The sequence below is a fragment of the Lolium perenne genome, chromosome 6, assembly GCF_019359855.2.
Source record: "Lolium perenne isolate Kyuss_39 chromosome 6, Kyuss_2.0, whole genome shotgun sequence".
In the NCBI taxonomy this organism is placed as follows: Eukaryota; Viridiplantae; Streptophyta; class Magnoliopsida; order Poales; family Poaceae; genus Lolium; species Lolium perenne.
This window is the reverse complement of record NC_067249.2, coordinates 143,930,165-143,951,222: the sequence shown is the minus strand read 5'-3', so window position 1 is coordinate 143,951,222 and position 21,058 is coordinate 143,930,165. Positions and strand designations below refer to the sequence as shown.

The 21,058-nt window shown below is 42.8% G+C and overlaps 1 protein-coding gene across 1 annotated transcript in view; it reads left to right on the top strand.

The window, feature by feature from the left end:
* The first annotated feature begins 2,630 nt into the window (after positions 1-2,630).
* The window catches only part of LOC127309534 (uncharacterized), a 69,761-nt gene continuing 51,333 nt past the window's right edge, over positions 2,631-21,058 (top strand). Inside the window, exon 1 of the mRNA XM_071822292.1 lies at positions 2,631-2,647. Coding sequence (XP_071678393.1) covers positions 2,631-2,647 — 17 coding nt within the window. The remainder of the gene's footprint in view (positions 2,648-21,058) is intronic.

Here is a 21,058-nt window from a genome sequence, read left to right as displayed (position 1 = left end):
AACGCAAATCCGCACTGCCGAGGGATGTAGGGCCCAGATGGCAGCCTCTCTGGCATTGTTTTTTTCTCGATCGCGCCATCTCGTTCAACGCTCTCCGATCGAGCCGTTTACGATGCAGGATCATGGGTCCCGCATGTCATCCTCTATGAACCAAAATTCTTTCTATTCTTGGATTTTTTTGACCCCCTGATTTCTGGCTACTTCCTTTTTCTTTTGATCCCTTGCCGCCTTGGAAACGTTGAGACCGCTGCTGCTAAATGGGACCCGCATGTCATCCTCTATGTGCAATCAACTTTCTTTTCTTGGAGATTTTTTTGGCACCTCATATTTGGTCACTTGCCTTTTTCTTTCGATCCCCTGCCGCCTCTCAAACGGTGATACCGCTGCTGCTAAATGGGACCCGCATGTCATCCTCTATGTACTGTAAAACTTTCTTTTCTTGAATTATTTTTGGCACCTCATATTTGGTCACTTGCCTTTTTCTTTCGATCCCGTCCCGCCTCTCAAACGGTGATACCGCTGCTGCTAAATGGGACCCGCATGTCATCCTCTATGTACTATAAAACTTTCTTTTCTTGAATTATTTTTGGCTCCTCATATTTGGTCACTTGCCTTTTTCTTTCGATCCCGTGCAGCCTCTCAAACGGTGATACCGCTGCTGCTAAATGGGACCCGCATGTCATCCTCTATGTACTATAAAACTTTCTTTTCTTGAATTATTTTTGGCTCCGCATATTTGGTCACTTGCCTTTTCCTTTCGATCTCATGCCACGTTTGAAACGTTGATGAACCTGCTGGCTCATGGGACCCGCATGTCATCCTCTATGTACTATAAAAGTTCATTTTCTTGGTTTTTTTTCACCCTCTGATTTTTGGCTATTTCCTTTTTCTTTCGATCCCCTGTCGCCTTTGAAACGTTGAGGACTCTGCTGGCTCATAGGTCCCACATGTCAGCCTCTATGTACAATCAAGTTTCTTTTCTTGAATTATTTTTGGATCCTGATATTTGGTCACTTGCCTTTTTCTTTCGATCTCATGCCACGTTTGAAACGCTGCTGGCTCATGGGACCCGCATGTCATCCTCTATGTACAATCAACTTTCTTTTTCTTTTGATCTCAAGCCGCATTTGAAACGTTGAGACCGCTGCTGCTAAATGGGACCCGCATGTCATCCTCTATGTACAATAAAGTTTCTTTTCTTGGATTATCTTTGGCTCCTAATATTTTGTCACTTGCCTTTTTCTTTCGATCTCATGCCGCCTTTGAAACGTTGAGTAAGCTGCTGGCTCATGGGTCCCGCATGTCATCCTCTACGAACAATAAAAGTTTTCTTTCTTGGAGTTATTTTTGACCCCTAATTTCTGGCTATTTGCCTTTTTCTTTTGATCTCCTGCCCCCTCTGAAACGATGAGGACGTTGTTGGCAGGTCGGTCCCACATGTCATCCTCTATGAACAATAAAAGTTTCCTTTGATGGATTTATTTTGAACCCCTAATTAATTTCTGGATATTTCCCCTGCCGCCTTGGAATCATTGAGGATGTTGCTGCCTCATGGGTCCCGCATGTCATCCTCTCAGAAAGGTAAATGTTTCATTTCTTGGATTTTGTTTACCAACTGATTTTTGGCTTATTTTTTTTGTTTCGATCTCCTGCCGCCTTTAAAATGTTGACAACGCTGCTGCCTCATGGGTCCCCAATGTCAGCCTCCTCATACTGCAAATCCTCTTTCTGCAAAGGTTGTATTTCTAGCTAGATAGCTAAGGTGGATTCGAATCTGCCGTGGTTCAGGCAGCTCAGGTAAGCCTTCTTGCACTGATTAATGGAACTAGTGTATAGCAAGGTCAAGACATGTGGCTCGGTGTAATGAATCTATTTGAATCATGTTGTGGATTCAATCTGATAGTTCTCTAACAGGTCAGCCAAAATAGAAATTAAGTTTTTTTCTAAAACGGAAATGCAAATTAAGATGAACACAAACATTAGTTATCGTAATAGCTGATCATACATACATACTTGCTAAGAGCAAAAGCTCGCCAGAGTTTTACCACCCATACAATTAATTAGCAGTTCAGATAAGATAACCTTATATAAGTATAACTACAAATGCATTTGCTAAGGGCTCATGGGACAACAGAACTAGACAACCGCAAACTTTATGACCAGCATGTCACAACGGCATCGAAAGATCTTGACCTTCAACTTTGATCCAATGCGAAGTTTGGCACCGTCAATGAACTTTTTCCACCTGGAAGTAACAGCCAAGCGGCCATCGCGGGGACTGACGGAGTACCGTCCCTCCACGGTGAGACCTTCACTCTCCATGACGAGGGAAATCTTGCCCCTTCGGCCAGCATTGAGATCCTTGGAGATACTTTTAGGCAATTTCTGATTCAAAGCAAGAGATACCACCAAAAATTAGTCAATGGCACCAATGCACTGAAGACTAAACCATGTGAGACTTTGAGTAGAGAAGACATCAAGATAAGAGTAGTTATGCTGTCATATAATCACGAACATAGCCTTCAGATGCGTCCTGGTCACCACACGGGTGGCCACAGCAATGAGCTGAGACCTCGGTGATCTGGCTGGGGCAGGTGCAAGAGCCTGGGCTGGTACACGAGCTGGTGCTGATGCGGGAGACTGCTGGGTAGGTGCAATAAATGGTGCCTCTAGAGGAACCGGTGCTGATGCAGGATACTGTTGGGCAGGTGCAGTAAACGGTGCAGCTAGAGGAACCAGTGCTGATGCAGGAGCCTGCTGGGTAGATGCAGTAAACGGAGCTGGTACAGGAACCGGTGCTGATGTAGGAGAGTGGGAAGCCGGTGCCAGTGCTGGTGTGGGTGCCCTTTGTGACATCCGCTCCTGTTCCATCAGGGGATCTGTAACTTTGATCATGTTAAACCCAACAAGCTAGAACAGAGGGAATGGTTTAGAACAACTGCTCAGAATGCAGTAATCAAAGGATATGAGTACAAAAAAGTTACATAATATATATTTCGAAGTGTCTCCAACTCTGTAAGCAGTTACGTATATCTGCCCGTTTGAGTTTCTGATCCTCAGCTCGTCGCCCTTCTTCAGACCGTAGTCAAAAGCAAACTTTCTCCAATCATGTCCATACAAATATGTGATGGCCTGCGTCTTGTAGACATACACCTCATAGACCGTGTAGGTGTTCATCAATTTGCCATTGCCATGCATAGTGAAAGACCCTTCATGCGGACACATCTGGTTAATCATTGGACGAAGTTCACAAGGTACAGTCTGCAGGTGAAAATTGATACTAATGTAAGAAGCAGGAAGACTAAAAACAAGACTTTACTATATGCCAATTCATGCTAAACCACTGAGAATTCATACCTGTAACTCTGTGAAGGAGTTATTAGAAAGGTAGATAGAGCCATAGGAGGTGTTATAGGCGGGGTATGTACATGGGCCCGCCATATTCCCGCAAGCTCGGCATCGGGATGGTGAAGGAAACATGGGAGGTACTACTGGTGCGTAGCGCTGAATGTAAGTGGAAGAATTAGGTTGTGTAAAGTGCATAGTTCAGAGCAATGCAAATTTTGACAAGCGAGTGCATAACACTATGTTACAAACTGAACAGTCAAAATTTAGTGTATGATGAATATAAGCATGCTAATTTGGCGTTTCCGAATTCCAAAAAGCATTAGACAGAGCCGGTGATAATATCAGACATAAATCATGGCATGTAAATGTGGCTTAAGAAAATATACTCGAACCCTTGGATGGTTACGGCCCGGCTGGTCCTTGGACTTGAGCTTATATAAGCATCCAGAAGGTGGGGCTGACAGTAACTTGGTGGCAGCCTCTGCAGATGCCTCATCAGCAGCAGTTGCAATCCTTTTGACCAATGAAGGCTTAGCAGTTTCAGTCTGCATATGAAAATTGAAGAGCAACAGACATCAGCAGTTATATATAAAATGAATCTATGAGACACTGATGCATATAGTGCTGGATGTAAGTGGAAGAATAGGGTTGTGTGTGTTTCTGAACTATTGGTAAGCATTAGACAAAGCCGGCAATAAACAGACAAATCAAATCATGTATGAGGATTAAGAAAATATACCTGCTTGAAAAGGATACCACCCAGCTGGCCCGTGGCCTTGTGCTTGAGGAGGTTTTCAGAAGATGGTAGCGGCACCATCGTCTTCACAGCAGCCTCATCAGGATCATTTTTTCCATTTGAGTAGAGGCACAGAAGATTCATCCTGCATATGAATAGCAACAGAACTCATCATTGATATTTAATAAATCTATGAGATAGACTGATGCAAATAGTGTGGGATGTAAGTGGAAGAATAGGGTTGTGCATAGACAACAGTTGACAACAATGCAAATGATTACAAAAGAAGCCAATGGAACTCAACAGTTTATATACTGGATGAGACAGACTGAAAAGTGAAAAATTAGTGCATGATGATTGTAAGCAAACGCAGTGTTTCTGAACTTTTGGTAAGCATTAGGCAAAGCCAACAGTAATTAAACAGATAATAATAAAATCATGTATGTGGATTAAGAAAATATACCAGATTCATTAAAAGGTCACCACCCAGCTGGCCCATGGCCTCGTGCTTGTAGAGGTTTTCGGATGATGGTGCCGGCACCATCGTCCTCACAGCAGCCTCATTTTGCATCCACTTGAGTAAAGGCGCAGCAGTTTCAGCCTGCATAAGAATGGGAACAGATCTCAGTAGTGATATTGAATGACTCTAAGACAGACTGATGCATATAGTGCTGGATGTAAGTGGAAGGGTATGGCTGTGTATGGACAACCGTTCACAACAATGCAAGGGTGTGTTCGGTTCTGAAACAGCATGGAATGGAATGAAATGGTTCCATTTCAGAGGAATGGAATGGTTACATTTTTGTTCGGTTGGGAAAAATGGAGAGCAGAACAGGTCGAGGTTAAACTAATCATTTGTCTCAAAATTGTAATTAGCAATTGTAAATGACATTTTAATGTCAAAGTCATAATTAACAGCGCCTAATGGTGCTCTTTTAATCTAAAAATCGTAATTAACATCGTTTTTTGTTGGGTTAGGGGAACTGGAGAGTAGATGAACATTACTGTATGATGATTGTAAGCAAACGAATTTGGTGTTTCTAAACTTTTGGCTTCGAGATCTTATGGGCTTCAACTCTAGCCTACCCCAACTTGTTTGGGACTGAAAGGCTTGGTTGTTGTTGTTGTTGTTGTAAACTTTTGGCAAGCATTAGAAAAAAACGACAATAAACAGACAAAAATCAAGGCATGTTTTGTGGATTAAGAAAATATACCATATTCATTAAAAGATCACCACCCAGCTGGCGCGTGGCCTTGTGCTTGTAGAGGCATTTAGAAGATGGGGGCGGCATCAACATACTGGCAGCCTGATCACCAGCTTTGATCTTCCTTTTGAGTAAAGGCCCTAAAGTTTCAGTATGCATATGAATAGCAAAACAAAAGGCAGACCTCAGCAGTAATATTGAATTACTGTATGAGATAGACTGATGCATATAGTGGATGCTCTTAGCCTTTTGCACCATGAACACTAGCTATATGGACAGACAAAAAAAAACTAGTTGACTCAGCTTTGTCTAGATACCTCCATCCCAAAGCTTAAGGCTTATTTATTTTTGAGAAATCAAAACAAGTAAAGTTTGACCAAAATTTTAGAACATTCTATCAACAAATATAATATTGTGTAGATACCGTAGGAAAATATATTTCACAACCTATTTAATGATATTAATTTTGTATTTTGCATGTTAATGATTTTTGGTAAAAGCTTAGTCAAACATGGTATAGTTTGACTTTCTAAAAATAATATAAGCCCTAAGCTTTGGGATGGAGGTAGTAGTATCTAGAGCTAAAACACATCTAGATACATCCGTATCTACAGATAGTTGAGTCAATTAATTTGGATCTGAGGGAGTATCAGATTCAGACTACATGGTAAGTTGGTTAAAAAATTTACCCTGGGCGGTCCCTGCCCCCGGCTCGGCGATGGCATTTCGCTTCTTGTGCTGCGCAGATCCGGCCATGCTCCTGCAGCAGGTGGGGCGCTATCGTTCCCCATAGCCTCAGCACGGAACCTGGAGGTACCAACCTGATACAGAGAATATAGAGCATGGTGTCACAGAGGCTTTACGCACAAACAGCTGAAGACATGTGCTACTTTAAGCATTTTCCAGAACAGGAACAGATTGAGGATGCAGACAAACAGAGTGGATAAGCAAACGGAGTACCTGCTTTGCGGGGTTGGGGACGCAGCTCAGGCTCAGCCAACTGCCCACATGCGTGGTGGCCTTACGCTCCATTGCCCCCCCACCACCACCACCACCGATCGAGGTCTTCCCTTTCCTGTACAAGCTGACAAAAGATACATTGAGGATTAGCAGAGACTACAAGGGTTGCAAATGTCGACAAATAAAGGAAGAACACCCCAATCCAAGCAAAGGTAGCCCCCGCCCCCACCCCCATCCCCATCAATCACTCCCAGCGCGAGGGTGACCAGAAAGACACCCCTTCGCCCAGAATAGGAAATAGATGCGCAAGATATCGAGGTGAGGAAAAAGGAACCGATATCGAGAAAGGATAGAACATTACTAGTAGAGTACTACCTAATCCGCTTGGTCTAGATGCAGCTTGCCCCTCCAAGCTGGATGCCTGGACGGTGGAGGCGAAAGGAGGGGATCGAGCTAGCGGCTTGCATCCGTCGACTGTCGGCACTCGATCGGGAGAGACAAGGGGGGATACATAAAGGGGAGGGGTAACATATTTTATTACACAGTGAACTTACTGATGTGACTAGTCATTACATGTCTCACTGAAACTGGGGCCCATAGTGTGGCACCCCAAATTCACTTGAACCTCCCCGGCGGGACACATTGGCGCGTCAAGAAACCCCCCGAATTGTAGCGGGGAAATGAAACATTTCACGAAAATTCGAAATTCAAGCACACTGCCACGCGCCAAGCACGCGGGCTGTTCCTTCTTCTTCCTCGGTTCCTCCTCCCCTATCCGAAAAAACCCCAAATCCCAAGCTCAAACAACAACAAAAAAAACCAAATCCCCTGGCCGCCATGCATGTCCTCGTTAACCCGCTGGAGATCGTTCCGGGATGAGGCGGACCCCCCGCCCTGAGATCCCGAGTTCGTCTGTTCCGTCCACCTCGAGGCACTGCGTGCTGTCTCGCAGCGGCGGCTTGAGGGCGCTGCAGAGGAAGTTCCGCCGGAAAGTGCTCATGGCAACCGTGCAAGCTCACCGGCGTGCCGTATCCCAAGAGGAACTGGTCAAAGCTTTGCTATTCGCAAAAAAAACGGGCCAAGATCTGGTCAAAGCTTCGTCGATGGCTTGCCGCGAGAGGCTTGGAGTCCAGAGTCAATAAACTAGCTGCTCGAGGACTTGGGCGGTTTACACCGATTCATGTTAACTGACTCAAGTTTGTTAGTCTAGTTAACAAATGCATCTAGATAGATCCATATCTAGACAAAATTGAGTCAATTAATATGAATCAGAGGGGAGTGCCTGAAAGTGTTTCATGCTACCAATTAATGCGCTGGCAGGACTGGCTGTAGAAGTAATTGTGCTACTACTCATACGATGAACTGATTGTGTGGGTGTCAAATTTTGCAACGCGATCATCCACTGAATGCTTAATTATAGTTCTAGCGCCAAAGGCGTACAAATCATAACAAAGATAGTACATACTACAGCACCAGAACATAAGAGTACGAATCATAAAGTAGCTCAACATTTTGCATCAGGGCTGGGTGGTCCTGAGACTACCGGGACGCCCCTGATGATCTCCGGGCGTGCATCCACTTCAACGCAAAACTGTGTACTCGGTCCACGGCCTCCTTCTGTAGGCTGGATAATCTCAGGTGCAGGACCTTCGTCTATGAAAGGCTCGTCATCAGTACCATCCACGGGTGCATCAGGGCTGGGTGGTCTTGAGACTACCCGGATGCCCCTGATGATCTCTGGGCGTGCATCCACTTCAACGCAAAGCTGTGTACTCGGTCCACGGCCTCCTTCTGTAGGCTGGATAATCTCAGGTGCAGGACCTTCGTCTATGAAAGGCTCGTCATCAGTACCATCCACAGGTGCATCAAACTGAGATTCATCTTCAAATCTCCCATCAAACTGAGAGACCTCTTCAACTCTATGCTTCTGCAATTAGTACATCAACAGATTAGACAAACATCTAAGGGATGCAACCTGAACAAATGTCGTTTTACATATTTACCTTCTCATCTGGCACAGCACATGTCCCAGAGCTGAAACCCATTTCCTGAAGCAAGCGCTTTTTCTCTCCTTCCCGTCCATCCATCTGCAACAAGTTAAATTTGAGTACAGAACCTTGCACAGCAATGCAAACTATTGATCGAAACAGCGGCAACATCAATATAAATAATTAACTACATATGCCAGCACACGTACAGTGTGAGCAAGATCTGCTTCTCCCGCTGAAGGATCATTATATGGTTCACCATGATAAACCCACCTAACATATGTGCGGTCCATCCCAAAAATGTGTAAATGATCTTCCACTACATGGTGAGGCCTCTTCTCACCATTCATACATGTGCAGCGCGGGCATACACGTCCAGGTTGTGACCTTCATGAGCTCTAATAAACCCCATAAAGGGTTGAACACCATTTATATATGAAGGGGAACATAAGTGTCCATGCAGTATCCAAGTTCTGTCCATCTGTTTAATTATGAGATACAATGGTTGGTGATTAATTTGTAAGGCGAAGTAGGAAATGTATATCCATCGAGTACAAAACTATACTACATGATTATGCATTTCAGCAATCATGTCGAGTACAAAACAAAAAATGCCCATCGACATTTTAGCAAACAGATCGTGTACAAAACTCTGCCATGGCATTTCAGCAAATTAACGGATCGAGTGGAGAACTGACTCTATATGCCCACGCAAATAAACAAATTGATCGAGGACAAATCGAACGGAAAACTATAAAGTGCCAATTAGTTCGAGCATACTGACGATTTTTTTTAGCAGCATCAAGAAAATATAAATCGTTAGGCCGTCTTGCCCGATGCATGATTGAGCTAGAGATAGCAGCCCTACCGTGGATCAACTTGACCGCCGGTGCGTCTCGAGAAGAACGACGGGGAGGGGAAGCTTCTTCTTCACACGGACGGGACGGGGAGGGGAAGCTCTTCGCACGGACGGGGATAAGTTGTGTAGGGGTGGGTGGGGGGTCATGCGGCCGGGCCGCCCGGTAGGTGGTGTTTAATGGAGTTGCGTGTGTAATTTGTGCACAAGGTTGAGGAATAGGCGGTTCCCTTTGCCGGGCGCACAATTCAAACTATCCCACCCATGTAGTTTAAATTCGCCCTATTTTCGTTAAATCGACATAAAGTCATGTGAGTGGGTGGAAATTAGCAAAGTTGCTTGAAAAATAGTAAAACTCTGGAATTGTCCTTTAAATATGCTCTACTTCGTGTGAAAATTGGGGTGTGGAGGCATGTTGAGCTATTTTATTTGTACTTTCTTCATTGAAACTCCCATTTTATGCACTTTGGATGGAAAGAAATCATTTGTACATAAATTTTGACAACGCCATTTGCAAACATTAATTGTTTTACATGCCAAGATGCACCCATCCACCAAATATGGGGCAAAAGTTTATCACAATCTAGATATATATGTATAATTAGTGAGGGACCCCTTTTGATTTTGTGCAATTTCCACTAATTAGCTAGAGAGAAGGGGTCAATTAATTAGGCCATGCATGTTAGGGGCTATGTGTTTTAGATTAGGGTTGTGTGGATTCAAATACAACTTCTTTATTTGTGTGCTATGATTAATCAAAACTAGATCGATCGAATGCGCACACATTATTAGAGGCACATGCCTTTGCGCGCACAAAGTGCAGGTTAGGGTTTAGGGTTTAGGGTTTAGTGTTTAGGGTTTAGGGTGTAGTGTTTAGGGTTTAGGGTCTAGGGTTTAGGGTTTAGTGTTTAGGGTGTTTAGGGTGTACGTTTAGGGTATAATTCGGGATTAGGGATATTAGGGTTTTAGGGTTTAAGGTTTAGGGATCATCGATCGAGTGCACACACACATTATTAGACGCACCCGCTCCTTTGCGCATAAAGTGCATGCGTATATAAAAGTGTGTGTTTTGGCCACCAACGATATATAGATCGAGAGAGAGATTAAAAATATATATATCCCCAAGAATATGTTCAGATATATATTGAAATATATGCACGAATGATATGTGCAAGGTATGACATGCGCGCATGCACACACTAATTGCATATATATATATATATTATGAGGCAACTTAATCAAATGTGTTTTCATATATTCGAGAGAACTTGTCAAAATTCAAGTTAATTAATTTATCAGCACTAATTAGTTGGTCGCCTGCTTGATGCGCAATGAAGTGTCGTTGGCCTATATATATATGTAGGGTTTATTAGGGTTTAGGGTTTAGGGTTATCTAGCTAGGGTTTTAGGGTTAGGGTTAGAGTTAATTAGGGTTTAGGGTTTAGGGTTGAGGGTTTGGGGTTTAGTTTTAGGGTTTAGGGTTTAGGGTCTAGGGTGTAGTGTTTAGGGTTTAGGTCTAGGGTTTAGGGTTTAGTGTTTAGGGTGTTTAGGGTGTATGTTTAGGGTATAATTAGGGATTGGGGATTAGGGTTTTAGGGTTTAAGGTTTAGGGATCATCGATCGAGTGCACACACACATTATTAGAGGCACCCGCGCCTTTGCGCATAAATTAAGTGCATGCGTATATAAGTGTGTTTTTTGGCCACGAACGATATATAGATCGAGAGAGAGATTGAAATATATATATCCCCAAGAATATGTTCAGATATATATTGAAATATATGCACGAATGATATGTGCAAGGTATGACATGCGCGCATGCACACTAATTGTATATATATTATGAGGCAACTTAATCAAATGTGTTTTCATTCGAGAGAACTTGTCAAAAATCAAGTTAATTAATTTATCAGCGATAATTAGTTGGTCGCCTGCTTGATGCGCAATGAAGTGTCGGTTGGCCTATATATATGTAGGGTTTAATTAGGGTTTAGGGTTATCTAGCTAGGGTTTTAGGGTTAGGGTTAGGGTTAATTAGGGTTTAGGGTCTAGGGTTTAGGGTTTGGGGTTTAGGGTTTAGGGTTTAGGGTCTAGGGCTAGGGTTTAGGGTTTAGTGTTTAGTGTTTAGGGTTTAGGGTGTAGTGTTTAGGGTTTAGGGTCTAGGGTTTAGGGTTTAGTGTTTAGGGTGTTTAGGGTGTACGTTTAGGGTATAATTAGGGATTAGGGATTAGGGTGTTAGGGTTTAAGGTTTAGGGATCATCGATCGAGTGCACACACACATCATTAGAGGCACCCGCGCCTTTGCGCATAAAGTGCATGCGTATATAAGTGTGTGTTTAATTTTGGCCACCAACGATATATAGATCGTGAGAGAGATTGAAATGTATATATATCCCCAAGAATATGTTCAGATATATATTGAAATATATGCACGAATGATATGTGCAAGGTATGACATGCGCGCATGCATGCACACCAATTGTATATATATATTATGAGGCAACTAATTAATCAAATGTGTTTTCATTCGAGAGAACTTGTCAAAATTCAAGTTAATTAATTTATCTGCGCTAATTAATTAGTTGGTCGCCTGCTTGATGCGCAATGAAGTGTCGTTGGCCTATATATATGTAGGGTTTAATTAGGGTTTAGGGTTTAGGGTTATCTAGCTAGGGTTTTAGGGTGTACGTTAGGGTTAGGGTTAATTAGGGTTTAGGGTTTAGGGTTTGGGGTTTAGGGTTTAGGGTTTAGGGTCTAGGGTTAGGGTTTTGGGTTTAGTGTTTAGTGTTTAGGGTTTAGGGTTTAGGGTGTAGTGTTTAGGGTTTAGGGTCTAGGGTTTAGGGTTTAGTGTGTTTAGGGTGTACGTTTAGGGTATAATTAGGGCTTAAGGATTAGGGTTTTAGGGTTTAAGGTTTAGGGATCATCGATCGAGTGCACACACACATTATTAGAGGCACCTGCGCCTTCGCGCATAAATTACTGCACGCGTATATAAGTGTGTTTTTTGGCCACCAACGATATATAGATCGAGACAGATTGAAATGTATATATATCCCCAAAAATATGTTTAGATATATATTGAAATATATGCACGAATGATATGTGCAAGGTATGACATGCGCGCATGCACACTAATTGTATATATATATATATATATATTATGAGGCAACTAATTAATCAAATGTGTTTTCATTCGAGAGAACTTGTCGAAATTCAAGTTAATTAATTTATCAGCGCTAATTAGTTGGTCGCCTACTTGATGCGCAATGAAGTGTCGTTGGCCTATATATATGTAGGGTATAATTAGGGTTTAGGGTTTAGGGTTATCTCTAGCTAGGGTTTTAGGGTTAGGGTTAGGGTTAATTAGGGTTTAGGGTTTAGGGTTTAGTTTTGGGTTTAGGGTCTAGGGTTTAGGGTTTAGGGTGTATAGTGTTTAGGGTTTAGGGTTTAGGGTGTAGTGTTTAGGGTGTAGGGTCTAGGGTTTAGTGTTTAGGGTGTACGTTTAGGGTATAATTAGGGCTTAGGGATTAGGGTTTTAGGGTTGAAGGTTTAGGGATCAACGATCGACCGAGTGCACACACACATTATTAGAGGCACCCGCGCCTTTGCGCATAAAGTGCATGCGTATATAAGTGTGTTTTTTGGCCACCAACGATATATAGATCGAGAGAGAGATTGAAATGTGTATATATATCCCCAAGAATATGTTCAGATATATATTGAAATATATGCACGAATGATATGTGCAAGGTATGACATGCGCGCATGCACACTAATTGTATATATATTATGAGGCAACTTAATCAAATGTGTTTTCATTCGAGAGAACTTGTCAAAATTCAAGTTAATTCATTTATCAGCGCTAATTAGTTGGTCGCCTGCTTGATGCGCAATGAAGTGTCGTTGGCCTATATTTATATGTAGGGTTTAATTAGGGTTTAGGGTTTAGGGTGTAGTGGTTTAGGGTTTAGGGTGTAGTGTTTAGGGTTTAGGGTTTAGGGTTTAGTGTTTAGGGTGTTTAGGGTGTATGTTTAGGGTCTAATTAGGGATTAGGGTTTTAGGGTTGAAGGTTTAGGGATCAACGATCGATCGAGTGCACACACACATTATTAGAGGCACCCGCGCCTTTGCGCATAAAGTGCATGCGTATATATATAAGTGTGTTTTTTGGCCACCAACGATATATAGATCGAGAGAGAGATTGAAATGTATATATATCCCCAAGAATATGTTCAGATATATATTGAAATATATGCACGAATGATATGTGCAAGGTATGACATGCGCGCATGCACACTAATTGTATATATATTATGAGGCAACTTAATCAAATGTGTTTTCATTCGAGAGAACTTGTCAAAATTCAAGTTAATTAATTTATCAGCGCTAATTAGTTGGTCGCCTGCTTGATGCGCAATGAAGTGTCGTTGGCCTATATATATGTTGGGTTTAATTAGGGTTTAGGGTTTAGGGTTATCTAGCTAGGGTGTTTTAGGGTTAGGGTTAGGGTTAATTAGGGTTTAGGGTTTAGGGTTTGGGGTTTAGTTTTAGGGTTTAGGGTCTAGGGTTTAGGGTTTAGGGTTTAGGGTTTAGGGTGTATAGTGTTTAGGGTTTAGGGTTTAGGGTGTAGTGTTTAGGGTGTAGGGTCTAGGGTTTAGGGTTTAGTGTTTAGAGTGTTTCGGGTGTACGTTTAGGGTATAATTAGGGATTAGGGACTAGGGTTTTAGGGTTTAAAGGTTTAGGGATCATCGATCGAGTGCACACACACATTATTAGAGGCACCCGCGCCTTTGCGCATAAAGTGCATGTGTATATAAGTGTGTTTTTTGGCCACCAACGATATATAGATCGAGAGAGAGATTGAAATGTATATATATCCCCAAGAATATGTTCAGAGATATATTGAAATATATGCACGAATGATATGTGCAAGGTATGACATGCGCGCATGCACACTAATTGTATATATATTATGAGGCAACTTAATCAAATGTATTTTCATTCGAGAGAACTTGTCAAAATTCAAGTTAATTAATTTATCAGCGCTAATTAGTTGGTCGCCTGCTTGATGCGCAATGAAGTGTCGTTGGCCTATATTTATATGTAGGGTTGAATTAGGGTTTAGGGTTTAGGGTTGATATGTCTCCGACGTATCGATAATTTCTTATGTTCCATGCCACATTATTGATGATATCTACATGTTTTATACACATTATATGTCGTATTTATGCATTTTCCGGCACTAACCTATTAACAAGATGCCGAAGAGCCAATTGTTGTTTTCTACTGTTTTTGGTTTCAGAAATCCTACAAAGGAAATATTCTCGGAATTGGACGAAATCAACGCCCAGGGTCCTATTTTGCCACGAAGCTTCCAGAAGACCGAAGGGGAAAGGAAGTGGGGCCACGAGGTGCCGCCACAACAGGGCGGCGCGGCCCAGCCCTAGGCCGCGCGGCCCTGGCGTGTGGGGCCCTCGTGTGGCCCCCCACGTTGCCCTTCCGCCTACTTAAAGCCTCCGTCGCGAAACCCCCAGTACCGAGAGCCACGATACGGAAAACCTTACTGAGACGCCGCCGCCGCCAATCCCATCTCGGGGGATTCTGGAGATCGCCTCCGGCACCCTCCTGGAGAGGGGAATCATCTCCCGGAGGACTCTTCACCGCCATGATCGCCTCCGGAGTGATGAGTGAGTAGTTCACCCTTGGACTGTGGGTCCATAGCAGTAGCTAGATGGTTATCTTCTCCTTATGTGCTTCATTGTTGGATCTTGTGAGCTGCCTAACATGATCAAGATCATCTATCTGTAATGCTATATGTTGTGTTTGTCGGGATCCGATGGATAGAGAATACTATGTTATGTTGATTATCAATCTATTACCTATGTGTTGTTTATGATCTTGCATGCTCTCCGTTATTAGTAGAGGCTCTGGCCAAGTTTTTACTCTTAACTCCAAGAGGGAGTATTTATGCTCGATAGTGGGTTCATGCCTCCATTAAATGCAGGACGGTGACAGAAAGTTCTAAGGTTGTGGATGTGCTGTTGCCACTAGGGATAAAACATTGATGCTATGTCCGAGGATGTAGTTATTGATTACATTACGCACCATACTTAATGCAATTGTCTGTTGTTTTGCAACTTAATACTGGAAGGGGTTCGGATGATAACCTGAAGGTGGACTTTTTAGGCATAGATGCATGCTGGATAGCGGTCTATGTACTTTGTCGTAATGCCCAATTAAATCTCACAATACTCATCATATCATGTATGTGCATTGTTATGCCCTCTCTATTTGTCAATTGCCCGACTGTAATTTGTTCACCCAACATGCTTTTATCTTATGGGAGAGACACCTCTAGTGAACTGTGGACCCCGGTCCTATTCTTTACATCGCATACAATGTACTGCAATACTTGTTCAACTGTTTTCTGCAAACAATCATCTTCCACACAATACGGTTAATCCTTTGTTACAGCAAGCCGGTGAGATTGACAACCTCACTGTTTCGTTGGGGCAAAGTACTTTGGTTGTGTTGTGCAGGTTCCACGTTGGCGCCGGAATCCCTGGTGTTGCGCTGTAGGATAACGTTGCATAGAAAACAAAAAAATTCCTACCGCGAACACGAAATCCAAGCCAAGATGCAATCTAGAAGACGGTAGCAACGAGGGTATTATCGAGTCTCACCCTTGAAGAGATTCCAAAGCCTACAAGATGAGGCTCTTGTTGCTGCGGTAGACGTTCACTTGCCGCTTGCAAAAGCGCGTAGAAGATCTTGATCACGGCGCCACGAACGGGCAGCACCTCCGTACTCGGTCACACGTTCGGTTGTTGATGAAGACGACGTCCACCTCCCGTTCCAGCGGGCAGCGGAAGTAGTAGCTCCTCTTGAATCCGACAGCACGACGGCGTGGTGTCGGTGGCGGTGGAGAACTCCGGCGGAGCTTCGCTAAAGCACGCGGGAGCTATGGAGGAGAGGGGGGCGGCTAGGGTTTGGGAGGGGATGGCCGGCCACTCAAGGGGGGCGGCCAGGTTGTGGTCTTGGGGTGGCCGGCCCCCTCCCCTTGGCCCCTCATTATATAGGTGGAAGCCCCAAGTGTTGGACTACAAGTCTCCGAATAAGACCCGAACCCAAAACCTTCCATGTGATAGGGAAACCTACCCAAGGTGGGAATCCCACTTGGGTGGGATTCTCCCCTTCCATGTGGGGGGGTGGCCGGCCCCCATAGGGGGAGTCCACTTGGGACTCCTCCCCCACTAGGGTTGGCCGGCCATGGAGGTGGAGTCCCTCCGGGACTCCACCTTCCTTGGTGGTTTCTTCCGGACTTTTCTAGAACCTTCCATAGAACCTTCCGCATCATTTTAATTTACACAAAATGACATCCTATATATGAATCTTATTCTCCGGACCATTCCGGAACTCCTCGTGATGTCCGGGATCTTATCCGGGACTCCGAACAAATATTCGAACTCCATTCCATATTCAAGTTCTACCATTTCAACATCCAACTTTAAGTGTGTCACCCTACGGTTCGCGAACTATGTGGACATGGTTGAGTACTCACTCCGACCAATAACCAATAGCGGGATCTGGAGATCCATAATGGCTCCCACATATTCAACGATGACTTTAGTGATCGAATGAACCATTCACATACAATACCAATTCCCTTTGTCACGCGATATTTTACTTGTCCGAGGTTTGATCTTCGGTATCACTCTATACCTTGTTCAACCTCGTCTCCTGACAAGTACTCTTTACTCGTACCGTGGTATGTTGTTTCTTATGAACTTATTCATATGCTTGCAAGACATTAGATGACATTCCACCGAGAGGGTCCAGAGTATATCTATCCATCATCGGGATGGACAAATCCCACTGTTGATCCATATGCCTCAACTCATACTTTCCGGATACTTAATCCCACCTTTATAACCACCCATTTACGCAGTGGCGTTTGGTGTAATCAAAGTACCTTTCCGGTATAAGTGATTTATATGATCTCATGGTCATAAGGACTAGGTAACTATGTATCGAAAGCTTATAGCAAATAACTTAATGACGAGATCTTATGCTACGCTTAATTGGGTGTGTCCATTACATCATTCATATAATGATATAACCTTGTTATTAATAACATCCAATGTTCATGATTATGAAACTAATCATCCATTAATCAACAAGCTAGTTTAAGAGGCATACTAGGGACTTCTTGTTGTCTACATATCACACATGTACTAATGTTTCGGTTAATACAATTATAGCATGGTATATAAACTTTTATCATAAACATAAAGATATATAATAACCACTTTTATTATTGCCTCTTGGGCATATCTCCAACAGTCTCCCACTTGCACTAGAGTCAATAATCTAGATTACATTGTAAGGTACCTAACACCCATGGCATTCTGGTGTTGGTCATGCTTTGCCCTAGGGAGAGCTTTAGTCAACGGATCTGCTACATTCAGATCAGTGTGTACTTTGCAAATCTTTACTTCTCCATCTTCGATGTACTCGCGAATCGAATGATAACGCAGCTTGATATGCTTCAGCCTCTTGTGTGACCTTGGTTCTTGTGCATTGGCGATGGCACCCATGTTGTCACAATAGATGACTAGTGGGTCCAATGCACTAGGAACCACACCGAGCTCTACAATGAACCTCTTCATCCATACCGCTTCTGATGAAGCCTCTGAAGCTGCTATGTACTCCGATTCTGTTGAGGATTTCGCCACCGTGCACTGCTTCGAGCTTGCCCAGCTTACTGCAGCACCATTCAATATAAACACGTACCCAGACTGTGACTTAGAGTCATCAGGATCAGTGTTCCAACTTGCATCGGTGTAACTTGTTACAACGAGCTCTTGGTCACCTCCATAACAAAGAAACATATCCTTAGTTATTTTCAAGTACTTCAGGATATTCTTGACCGCTGTCCAGTGTTCCATTCCTGGATCACTTTGATATCTGCTAGTCAAACTAACAGCATGTGCTATATCCGGTCTTGTACATAGCATGGCATACATGATAGAGCCTATTGCCGAGGCATAGGGGATCTGACTTATCCTTTCTCTTTCTTCTGCCGTAGCTGGACCTTGAGTCTTACTCAAGACCTTGCCTGGTAACATAGGTAAGAATCCTTTCTTACTTTCGTTCATTCTAAACTTCTTCAGAATCTTGTCCAGGTATGTACTCTATGATAGCCCTATTAGACGTCTTGATCTATCTCTATAAATCTTGATGCCTAATATATATGATGCTTCACCAAGGTCTTTCATTGAAAAACTATTATTCAAATAACCCTTTACACTGCTTAATAGTTCTATATCATTCCCAATCAATAATATGTCATCTACATATAATATCAGGAATGCTACAGAGCTCCCACTCACTTTCTTGTAAATACAGGCCTCTCCATGACACTGTATAAACCCGAAGTCTTTGATCACCTTATCAAAGCGTCGGTTCCAACTTCTTGATGCTTGCTTCAGTCCATAAATTGAACGCTGAAGTTTGCATACTTTGTCAGCATTTTTAGGATCGACAAAACCTTTGGGTTGTACCATATACAACTCTTCCTCAATGTCTCCATTAAGGAACGCCGTTTTGACATCCATCTGCCAAATCTCATAATCGAAAAATGCAGCTATTGCTAACAAAATCCTTACAAATTTTAGCTTCGCTACAGGTGAGAAAGTCTCATCGTAGTCAACACCTTGAATTTGTCGGAAACCCTTTGCGACAAGTCGAGCTTTATAGACAGTAATATTACCATCAGCATCTGTTTTTCTCTTGAAGATCCATTCATTCTCGATAGCCTTGCGGCTATCAGGTAAGTCTACCAAAGTCCATACTTTGTTATCATACATGGATCCCATTTCGGATTTCATGGCTTCTTGCCATTTGTTGGAATCTGGGCTCATCATCGCTTCTTCATACGTCGCAGGGTCTTCATCATTGTTATCCACAATCATGACATTTAGACAAGGATCATACCAATCTAGAGTGGCACGTTCCCTTGTCGATCTGCGAGGTTCAGTAGCTATCTCATTTGAAGTTTCATGTTCATTATCATTAGCTTCCTCTGTTACCGGTGCAGGCGGTACAGGAACATCTTCCGGTACTGCGCTACTCTGATCAACGAGCAAAGATTCTTCAATCTCATCGAGTTCTACTTTTCTTCCAATCACTTCTTTAGTGAGAAATTCTTTCTCAAGAAAGGTTCCGTTTTTAGCAACAAAGATCTTGCCTTCAGATCTGTGATAGAAAGTGTACCCTATAGTTTCCTTAGGGTATCCTATGAAGACGCATTTCTCCGCTTTGGGTTCTAGCTTGTCCGGTTGTAACTTTTTTACATAGGCTTCGCAACCCCAAACTTTCAGGAACGACATCTTAGGTTTCTTATTAAACCATAATTCATGCGGTGTCGTTTCAACGGATTTTGATGGTGCTCTATTTAAAGTGAATGCGGCTGTCTCTAATGCATAACTCCAAAATGATAACGGCAAATCAGTAAGAGACATCATAGAACGAACCATATCTAAGAGAGTTCGATTACGACGTTCGGACACACCGTTTCGTTGTGGTGTTCCCGGCGGTGTCAATTGTGAAAGTATTCCGTATTTCTTTAAATGCATGCCAAACTCATAACTCAGATATTCACCTCCGCGATCAGATCGTAGAAATTTAATCTTCTTGTTACGTTGATTTTCTACTTCACTTTGGAATTCCTTAAACTTCTCAAAAGTCTTGGATTTATGTTTCATGAAATAGATATACCCATATCTACTCAGATCATCTGTGAAGGTTAGAACATAACGATAACCACCGCGCGATGCTACACTCATTGGTCCGCACACATCGGTATGTATGATTTCCAATAAGTCAGTAGCTCGCTCCATAATACCAGAGAATGGAGTCTTAGTCATTTTTCCCATTAGACATGCTTCGCATCTATCAAGTGACTCAAAGTCAAGTGATTCAAGTAACCCATCGGTATGGAGTTTCTTCATGCGTTTCACTCCAATATGACCAAGACGACAGTGCCACATATAAGTAGAATTATCATTCAATTTAATTCGCTTAGCATCAATGTTATGTATATGTGTATCACTACTATCGAGATCTAACAGAAATAAGCCATTCTTTTCAGGTGCTCGACCATAAAAGATATTATTCATAAAAATAGAACAACCATTATTCTCAGACTTGAATGAATAACCGTCTTGCATTAAACAAGATCCAGATATAATGTTCATGCTCAACGCGGGTACAAAATAACAATTATTGAGGCTTAAAATTAATCCCGAAGGTAGATGTAGAGGAAGTGTGCCGACAGCGATCACATCGACTTTGGATCCATTTCCAACGCGCATGGTCACTTCATCTTTTAGTAGTCTTCATTTATTCTTTAGTTCCTGTTTCGAGTTACAAATATGAGCAACCGAACCAGTATCAAATACCCAGGTACTAGTACGAGAACCAGTAAGATAAACATCTATAACATGTATATCAGATATACCTTCTTTCTTCTTCTTGACAAGGCCGCTCTTCAGATCCGCCAAATACTTGGAGCAATTACGCTTCCAGTGTCCCTTCTCCTTGCAGTAATAGCACTCAGCATCAGGCTTAGGGCCAGTCTTAGGTTTCACAGGAGGCGTGGCAGCTTTCTTGCCACTCTTCTTGTTCTTGCCTTTAGACTTGCCCTGTTTCTTGAAGCTGGTGGTCTTGTTGACCATCAACACTTGGTGCTCTTTCTTAATTTCAATCTCAGCAGATTTCAGCATGGAGAAGAGTTCAGGTAACTCTTTGTTCATGTTCTGCATATTGTAGTTCATCACAAAGTTCTTGTAACTAGGTGGCAGTGATTGAAGGACACGATTAATCCCCAGTCTATTAGGAATCACTATTCTCAAGTCACTGAGTTTCTTCGCATGTCCGGTCATGGCGAGCATGTGCTCACTAA